This window comes from Spermophilus citellus (assembly GCF_964194105.1).
Source record: "Spermophilus citellus genome assembly, chromosome: 10".
Lineage (NCBI taxonomy): Eukaryota > Metazoa > Chordata > Mammalia > Rodentia > Sciuridae > Spermophilus > Spermophilus citellus.
In genome coordinates, this window is record NC_138197.1 from 72,389,654 (window position 1) to 72,399,117 (window position 9,464).

General features: G+C 53.2%; 1 protein-coding gene across 1 annotated transcript; it reads right to left on the reverse strand.

Annotated features, from left to right (window-relative positions):
- Positions 1 to 772: 772 nt before the first annotated feature.
- On the reverse strand, positions 773 to 9,185 carry KRT8 (keratin 8). The gene is made up of 10 exons (XM_081309116.1): positions 8,536 to 9,185; positions 8,044 to 8,396; positions 5,197 to 5,405; positions 4,425 to 4,485; positions 3,750 to 3,845; positions 3,030 to 3,194; positions 2,566 to 2,691; positions 1,872 to 2,092; positions 1,649 to 1,707; positions 773 to 1,184 (listed from the first exon to the last, which is right to left on the reverse strand). The coding sequence occupies exons 2-10, from the start codon at positions 8,386 to 8,388 to the stop codon at positions 994 to 996; spliced, it is 1,473 nt and encodes a 490-aa protein (XP_081165242.1). The 5' UTR covers positions 8,389 to 8,396; positions 8,536 to 9,185; the 3' UTR covers positions 773 to 993.
- Between the last annotated feature and the right edge of the window lie 279 nt (positions 9,186 to 9,464).

The window sequence follows — 9,464 nt, forward strand, 5'->3', positions numbered from 1 at the left end:
ATGTGGAGGGGTAGGAAGGGGTGGTGAGAAGCCACCAGGGAGGGCGGGTGGAGCAACTGTGAGTGCAGCAGGGAAAGCCCATTTATTATTGCCAAGTCCTGTAGGGTACTATCTTGCCTTCTAGAAATCTCCGGCATGACACACCCAATGGCCGAGAATAAACTCTGGACCTCCAAAGAGATGGGAAGACTAGGACTCCGCAGTCTCTGGGTACAAAGGAACAAAGGTGGTAAAAAAGACATCTGTGGCCACAAGGAAGCCATGTGCCTGGCTGAAAAGTACAGCTTTGAGAACTGGAGTCCTGGCTTCTGATTGGCCCAGGATGGGTCACATTCTAGGTGAGCCAATTACTGGAGCTCTCTGAACCTGCCTTTCTTTATCTGCAAGTAGTCCTAATGCTGAGGTACATGGGGAAGGAGACTAAACTGCCCCCTAATAAGGCCATCTAAAACCTGCTCCACCTACTTTTTTCATAGGCCAAATGAACCTGGGTATTTGAGAGCAGGCTGTAACCATAGGGCACTATGCACAGGTGACAGATTGTTATACAGGTAGAGATGTCCCCAATCATGACCAAGTATCAACCAGGTTTCAACAAAAGAGTCTCTTTGGGAACAGCCTGGAGGAGGCCAGACTTTCCTGCCCAGCACCCTCTGCTTCCTGGGCCCCTCCCAGCTTCTGAGCCCAGGAAGAGGCCTCCTGAGCCCTCCCTCCCACCCCTGTGGACATGAGGTACACACAAAGCAGGGTTGGTTGGCAGGGCCGCCTGAGGCTTTATTTTGGAAAAAAAAAAAAAATGAATTGGTTTGGGGTTGAGGGCATGGGTAAGAGGGGATACTCCAGGCAAAAGAGGGGGCCCCCAGGGGTGGGTGAGGGCTAGGGTTAAGCCTCGGTGGGTTTCTTGTTCCCCAAGCTCCCCTTACAGCTGCTCCCCCCACAGGCTCCAGGGGCAGCAGCAGGAGGCAGGAGGCTGGGACAAGCCACAGAGACTGTTCACTTGGGCAGGACATCAGAGGACTCAGACACCAGCTTCCCATCACGAGTCTCAATCTTCTTCACAACCACAGCCTTGGTGCGGCTGAAGGAGCTGGAGCCCCCGGCAGAGCTGAAGTTGGGCTGGAAAGAGCTCAGGCCGTAGTTGAGGCCAGGGCTGGAGAGGCCTCCATAGGATGTGTTCAACCCTCCTGGGGGGAAACAGAAGCAGCACATGAGCCCAGATTCCAGCCTAAGTCTGCCTGACCAGTCACAGCATCCTTCTCTACTCAGGACTGCCAGGGAACCAGGAAGAGGGTGGGAGGGGGCTGCCATATTAGCTGCTTGTCCTTGGACAAGGCACTTAACTGGGCCCCAGCTTTCTCCCTGTGTATGAGGGAAATGTACAATAATTATTAAAAAAAATTTAAAAAATGAGCACAATAAAGCATATAAAGCACTGAGCACCATGCCTGGTGCCCAGCTATCATTTATTTAGGGGGCTTTCTACTAGTTCTTATATTATTTGGATCCTGGGTATGTCACCTGTCACCCTGGTTTTCTCCCAAGAACAGGAATCCTGCTCTTCCTCTGTCTCCTCAACTGCTGCTAAGTACAGCCCCTCCCAGAGGTCGCCTGAACCCTGGCCCCCATCCCCAGTTCCCAGGACACTCACCTGAGTAGCCACTGGTGGTCTTCGTATGGATACTCATGTTCTGCATCCCAGACTCCAGCCTATACCCAGATACATAGGATGTCAGGGCCAACTCCTGGCCCATCTTGTCCCAGAACAGGACCCAAGCCCCAAAGGGGATCCAGGCAGCCCCCATCCCTCCCCACCCCAGGTTCCAGGAATGGGGCTCCAGGAGAGAGTCCCAGTGAGAGAGTCCCACACCCACCGGCTCTCCTCGCCCTCCAGCAGCTTGCGGTAGGTGGCGATCTCAATGTCCAGGGCCAGCTTGACGTTCATCAGCTCCTGGTACTCGCGCAGCTGCCGTGCCATGTCCTGCTTGGCCCGCTGCAGGGCAGCCTCCAGCTCGGCCACCTTGGCATTGGCGTCCTTAATGGCCATCTCCCCACGCTGCTCAGCATCAGCGATGGCGGCCTCCAGGGATGCCCTCTGCGGGGGAGCAGAGCAGTAAGCTGGCAGTGTCAGTATACCCACCCTCTGTCCCTCTTCAAGGTAGAGGCAAAGAAGATGCCAACCGTGAGAAGGAGGAAGCAGAATGCAGAAAGAGCAGCTTCCAGGCACTTCCCTTCCCACGCTCCACCTGGGGCACTTTAAGTCCCCACCTTAACACAACCAGAGCTCTGGGTTCTCCTCTCTCCATAAAGGAGCAAAACCCAACCTTGCCCTGATAGATAGGACCAATTAAATAAATCAGGGCATGGATCCTGGACCCCATCCTACCTGACAGCCCCCGTCACCTTGTCCTAGTCCCAGAGACTGCTCAGTGTCCCTCAGCCTCCCAGGAGCAGTTTGAGAAAGTCGCCCCTCCAGCTCGGGTCCCAGACTCCTCCCTCCTTCCTACATGACCTTCTCTCACCCAAAGCTGTCCAAGGATCCTGCCCCGCTCCCAGCCCCCTGGATACCTGGCCTTTGAGGGCCTCAATCTCCGCCTGGAGGCGACTGATGCTGCGGTTCATCTCAGAGATCTCCGTCTTGGTGCGGCGCAGGTCATCCCCGTGCTTCCCAGCTAAAGTCTGCAGCTCCTCATACTGCAGACATGGGACAGGAATGAGACTCAAGAGGGGACCCCTGGACCCTCAGGGGCCCTTCCCACAAGGGACAGTGCCCTCTCAGCTAGGTCAGAAAGACTCAGTCATCTCAACCTCCCGTCAAGTTCCTACACACTCTCACAAAATCTCACACACACACACACACACACACACACACACACACACACAACCACGAGAGGCCTCTTTTCAGGCCACCAGGCACCCATTCTGCAGGCCCAGCTCACAGCAGGCAGAGTTGAAATCCTGCTCCCTTCTCATGGGCTAGGACACAGAACAAGCCAGAAGGGAAGGCCCAGCCCAGTGGTCCTGCTCTTCACCTTGATCTGGTACATGCTCTCGGCCTCAGCCCGGCTGCGGTTGGCAATATCCTCGTACTGGGCCTTCACTTCAGCGATGATGCCATCCATGTCCAAAGAGCGGCTATTGTCCATGGACAGCACCACAGATGTGTCGGAGATCTGGGACTGCAGCTCACGGATTTCCTAGAGGGACAGAAGGGCAGGTGGTGAGGGTCTGTCCCTGCACAAAAGGAGCCTTCTATAGAGGATAAGACAACAGGAGAGGCACAGGAGGAAGTTAGGGCTGGGAGAGGGCCAAGTTCCTACAGAAGGACGACAGATCAAGGACCTGGAACATTAAGGGAAGGACAAAAGGAAACCTGGCTTTCGGTAAATAACCAAGGGAGAAGACCCCTTCCCTGCTCTCGGCACCAATACTAAGCCCCCAGAGGCAGCCAATACAGCCCCCAAGGACCAGGAACAAGGGCTTTGGGGATGGAGCAGGCCTGAGTAGCTCCTAGGTCAACACTCTGTGACAGCCTTGGACAGGTTATTTCACTTCTCTGAAACTGTTTTCTCATCTCTGAAATGCAATAATAAACCCTCCCTTATGCAAGGGGACAGTGCCACTAGAATAACATTGTGGGCTAATATTTCTTGTCAGTTGGTGTACTAGGGGCTGGAGGGAGCCTTTGGCCAGGTCCCAGGGTGGAGCACTACAGGATGGGTACCCTCCTCTGCAAGCCCCCAAGAGCATACCTCTTCATACAGCTGCCTGAGGAAGTTGATCTCATCAGTCAGCCCTTCCAGGCGAGACTCCAGCTCCACCTTGTTCATGTAAGCTTCATCCACATCCTGGGGGTGAAGAGAGAGGGCTCTGAGCTGAGGGCCCACCTCTAACCCCAACCTAAGGGCTCCCCAACGTCTACTCCATGACCTGGACTTGGGACCTTCTAACTAATCGCCTCCCCTCCCCCCACTTTGTGGCTGATCCTCCAGCCCATGTTCTGTCGGCCCGTCTGCATCCCCATCCCATATACCTTGACTCTGCTTCCTGCAGTAGCCACTCCCCATCTGCCCACTCCAGGAAGCCCTCTATAGCCACACCTCCAATTATGCTCCATAATTTTTTCCCTTTCTTCTCCTTTTTTTTTTTAAACAGGTTTTATTCACTTTCTCTTGTATAAAATCCCTCTATTGGAGCCATAGTTGGAGCCTGGGTCCTTTGCATGGAGACTCTGGTGCAGGTTTCCATTTTTTTAAACCATGTTCCAACATTGATGTCCAGAGTTCTGTCCAAATGTATTTAGCTACCTGTCTGTATTTTTCCAAATTATACATCTGAATGAACTCAATAAGATTCTAGGAAATTCTTATTCCAAGTCTCTAAGCCCCAGCCTCCAACATCTGAAAAGAGATAGGAGGACCCCTCACCTTTTTGATGAGGACAAATTCATTCTCCATCTCTGTACGCTTATTGATCTCATCCTCATACCTAGTGGGGAAAGGTTTAGGATCAGAGCATGAAAGCAAAGGGGAGGTAGCCCTGTGTCTTTTGTTGCTGATGGTGGTGATGCTAGGGATTGAAGCCAGGGTATTGGGCATGCTGAGCACACACTCTACCACTGGGCTACACCCCCAGCCCTGCCCTGGATCTTTTAAAGGGGACAGGAATATCTAGCAAATTCAGTTCACAGAAATGCAGGATATGAGTGGGGTGGTTCTTTGGCCCTCCCCATCCATTCCCTTCTCCCCTTGCCCACACACCCCATCCTCTGTCAATTGGAAGGTCTAGAACAAGAAATCCCTTTCCAATTTCATGAATACACATTGCTCTGGGCATACTGGGAGGATCCACAACAGGGCCTGACATGAGACCTTTATGGTGACATAAATAGGTCACCAGCGACTGTAAATGTGAAAGTGAAGCCTGTTGGCTGCCTATCTAGGTGTACTACTTAAGCATTACATGTAACTTGTCCAGATATGGACCATCCTGAGATTGAAGAGGTGGATGTTATGAATAATTAATCCAGGACAATGGGCACAAACAGAGACTATCCCAAGAAAGCCCAATCAGATGATGACCCTAAGTATACAGTGCTACGTGGCCACAAGCAGAGGACCACAGAGACTTGGGCCTCTGATCTGGGGGGTGGGGTCAGTCAGGATGACTTCAGGGGGAACAGGGGGTTTGGGAACTCACTTATTCTTGAAGTCCTCCACCAGCCCCTGCATGTTGCCGAGCTCAGCCTCCAGCTTCAGCTTCTCCTGGCCCAGAGACTCCAGCTGCCGTCGAAGGTTGTTGATGTAGTTCTCAAACATGTTGTCCATGTTGCTGCGAGCAGTCTTCTGCTGTTGCAGGAGGCTCCATTTGGTCTCCAGCATTTTGTTCTGCTGCTCCAAGAACCGTACCTACACGAGGAGGAGAGACCGAAAAGGTCCACATCAGCCCAGGGTCAGATGCTGAAGGAAGCAAGCACTATCTTTTCCTTCAGTCCACTCCCCAAGCAATGAGGTCCTCAGAACTCAGGGATCTGCTTAGCTGTTCTGGGGGGACCACCTATGATGGGGGAGGGGATAAGAACAATGAAACAATGAGTGGTGAGATGGGCAATGGAGTTGGAGTTGGGGTGGGAGGGGCATGGTTGGAAGAAGACTGCTAGCAGGGTTGGGCTGAAGCTGCAGAACAGGACTCATTTACCTAGGCTGCATGTCATAGATCAATAAAAATACCCAAGCTTGCTTTTTTGTGTTTTTTTTTGGTAATGGGAATTAATCCCAGGAGCACTTAACCTCTGAGCCACATCCCCAGCCTTTTTTATATTTTATTTTGAGACAGGGTCTCACTAAATTGCTTAGGGTGGCTTTGAACTCACAATTCTCCTGCCTCAGCCTCCCAATTTGTTGGGATTACAGGTGTGTGACACCACACCCAGCAACAGCCAAGCTTTCTAAAAATGCTTTGATTTATATTTTATTTAAGACTGAAAAGGAAAATAAATTATGTATATCAAATCTTATCCTCATCATTATTATTTGGAATGACTTTGAAGGAAGGATTCAGGCAGACAAGGGAAACTTTAGCCCTGACACCCAGAGCGCACTGGCCAACAGCTCTAGATTCTAGCCAACATTCACACTAACCTGTGCAGCTTAAGTTGACTTGCTGCTCCACTCAGAGTCTGGGTCTCCCCAACCCTGCAAGGGCCTCAAGAAACTCAGGTGGGCCCTTTCAGGAGCCCCATCTCTGCATAGAAGTCACTTAGAGCAAGGGTCATCTGCAGAGTGGAGGTGCCTCCCTCCCTCTCACAGCACTTCTTTAGAGATTCTTCTGCACGGAGAAGATTCTCCCCACTCAACTCCTGCCCCAAACACATAGGCCCTGGGTTCCTTGGGCTCATGGAATCCTCTTAGATTAAAATTCAGAAATTTTAGTGGGGAAATCTTTTTAAGGAAGGAAATAATAGAAAAAAAAAAAAAGAAGGAGGAGGAATAATAGACTTGTTCCGAAACAAGGAATCGATTTTTTTTTTAATTAATCCAAAATTGTGCCTGGTGGGCACAGTCAACGGACAGGAAGGACCTCTTTTTAAACTGGAGAGACTTTGAAAAGAAGAATCTTCTGAAAGTACAGTCCAGTTATCTCTCCACAGCCCCCTCTGTAAAACCCTTTCTTCCTCAGTCCATTCTGCTCCCCAAAAAAATCATTTAAAAAAAATACTAGTGACTATCATATTTAATCCTAATGGAATGCTTGATGTGGGTCACAGTCTTTCCATAATCGCTTGTGTGAATAGGCCAAATCTCTGATTTAGGGATTACCACGCCCATTTCACAGATGAGGAAGTGAGACGCGAAAGGTAACCCAAAGAAAACCTCCTCAAGCCGTGTGAAACAAAATTCGGACTCCTAAACTGCGCCTGACTGTCCTCTGTAAGGAGCCCAAGGCCGTCCAAACGCAGCCGAGAAGTGAAAGGGTCTTGGAAAGTAACCAGCAAGCCCTGAGCAAAGAAGAGGCGCTCCTGGGGGAGGTCAATTCCGAAGGGAACCGTCTGCCCCAGGATTTCCCTCCCCCCGTTCCCACAATGCCTCCCAGGAGCCAGTCAGCAGGGAAGGGCCAATCCCCCGGGGCCCCTGGGGCCGCAGAGCTCCCAGGCTGCAAAACCCGGCCTGGCTCCCTCCTTGGGAAAGTGGAGCCAGACCGCTGGGGCGGAGCCGGGTAGGAAGAGTGAAAGGGGACAAGGGCCAAGTGGGGAGAGGGGCGTTGGCGGACGGCCGCCCCATAAACTCCGGATTCAACAGGACGTGACACCAGGGCGGGGTGTCCAACGCCCTCAGACTTTGAATCCTGGACGAGCTTCCCCGAGGCCAGGCCCCGCATCTCCCCCGGACGTGGAGAGCTCGGCCAGGTAGAGTGCGCGACCTGGGCGCCAGGTCCCGCGGCAGCCCGGCCCCGCCCCCACTGCGGTGGGCAGCCCGGGGCAAGTCGTGACTCAGCCTGGTGCCCCCACACTCAAGCCCGCAGGCGCCAAAGGCCTCGATCGATACTTGCCCGTTTGAACCAAGACACCTCCTTCCCTCTCTTAATCTCCTAGAACCCTAATCAAACCCTCCCCCCACCCTTTTTTAACAAAAAGGAAGAAAGAAAAAAAACTTGAGGTCACCGTTGTGGAACCTTTGGGACAGTGCTAGGGGAAAGGAGTGAATCTGGAGGGACTCCCCTCCCACCCAGCAGTGGAACAGCTGGAAGGGCTGCAGGCTGAGAGATTTACTGGCAGGTCGGAACTCGGTTGGGGCTGAGGTAGATGTGGAAGGCCCAGGATTTATAGTCCTAAGCCGTGCAGACCCTCTCCCAGGTCCCTGACCCAGCCCAAATCAAAATGCATGGGAGGAGCCAGCCCTAGGCTGGAAGAGACCCGTTGCCAGGATGGTGGGGCCCGGCAGGAGCCGGTGGGGGGCTGGAGATGTGCTGCCAATGAGGGTGACCAGGAGAAAGGGCGTGGACCCTCTGGGCACAGCAGGCGGCTATGCAGACCCGGAGGACTCTTACCTTGTCGATAAAGGTGGCAAATTTATTGTTGAGGGTCTTGATCTGCTCCTTCTCTTGAGTACGCACAGCCTGGATGTTGGGGTCCACCTCCAACTTGAGGGGGCTCAGCAGGCTCTGGTTTACGGTGACTGCTGTGATGCCCCCCACACCACCAGCCCCGCCATAGCTGCCGCTCAAGCCCATGCTGGAGCCCAGGCTCCCCCGGAAGCTGCTGCCGCTGCCCACCCGGGAGAAGCTGGAGGAACTGATGCGGGCACCGGGCCCACTCGTATATGAGCGGCTGCTGAAGGCCCGGGGGCCAGAGGTGGACATCTTGTAGGACTTCTGGGTCACCCTGATGGACATGGTTGAGGCTGGAGTGAAGGCAGAAGGGCCAAAGACAAGAGACTCAAGAAGGAGCCAAGCAGCTGCTTCTAAGTAGTGGGACAGCGCCCAGGAAAGGCCCCTTATAAAAGAAAGCCAAGCCAAAGGGGAGGGGAAAAGACCTCGTACCTGAGTGGCTAGGCCTGGAGGGGGGCCGGGCCTAACCCGACACCTGCCACCTCCAGGAAGGACTCAGGCGAGGGCAGCAGAGAGCTTCTCCCACTCGGGAGCCCACTCCAGCACCACCCCAAACACAGCAAAGAGCAGTTCAGTCTGTGTGAGACTGGGAGGAAGGAATCCACCCAGCCGCCAAGCCAGGTAACAAGGAGACTGGCCTGGGGTCACCCAGCCGGTGGAATCCTGACTGCTGGGTCTCCTCCTCTCCTGGCAGGAAAGGGTTCTCTAGCAATTGGATCTCTTTTAAGTAGCTGTTTCCCCAAAGACAAAGACCTTCCTGTATGAGGGTCTGCCCAGACTGGCCAACTGGGTCCTGGATTTCCAAGCCTGGGATCTGAGGTCAACCATTTGCTTCCTCTCTCCAAGTTACTGCAGTACCCCTAGCAGCTGGTACAATGCCAGAAGGGGCTGGGTAGATATTTGTGGAATGAATGAATGAACACAAGCATTCACACACACTGGCTGCCTTCCCTCTAGGTCTGTAGGTGCAAGATAAAGAGATCTAGCACGGCACTTTTCCTGAACACAACCCAGTACTCTCAAGATCCCAGGGCTCCCCAAGCTAGGCTGAACACTGGAGGCCTCCCTGAGGGCCACAGAGAACCTAGAAAAGGAGGATGGAGGACAGGAAGAGGAGAGCTGCACTGAGGGTCTCCGTTGTTCTCATTGCTCTTTGGAGGAGTCATTCCCATTGCTGCCTGTGAGTGAATCATGCACAGTAAGACAGGGTGGTTGGGGGAGGGGGGCGGGAATTGATTGGCACAAGTGGTGAGTCATTCTGCAGCCACCTGGACCCTCTTTCTCTTACCAGGCCCCTAATGGCCAGAGGAGATGAGGGAAGAGTTCCTGCACCTGTCTCTCTGAGCCCATTATGGGAGTGA

Bases quoted from the DNA above. Each gene is read 5' to 3' on its own strand.
- KRT8 (XM_081309116.1), bottom strand. From the start codon at position 8,388: ATGTCCATCAGGGTGACCCAGAAGTCCTACAAGATGTCCACCTCTGGC. The intron at 4,486-5,196 runs GTGAGTTCCCAA...TTTCCCCACTAG, and splicing joins GTGGAGGACTTCAAGAATAA to GTATGAGGATGAGATCAATA. The intron at 2,093-2,565 runs GTATCCAGGGGG...GCTCCCCCGCAG, and splicing joins TTGAGGCCCTCAAAGGCCAG to AGGGCATCCCTGGAGGCCGC.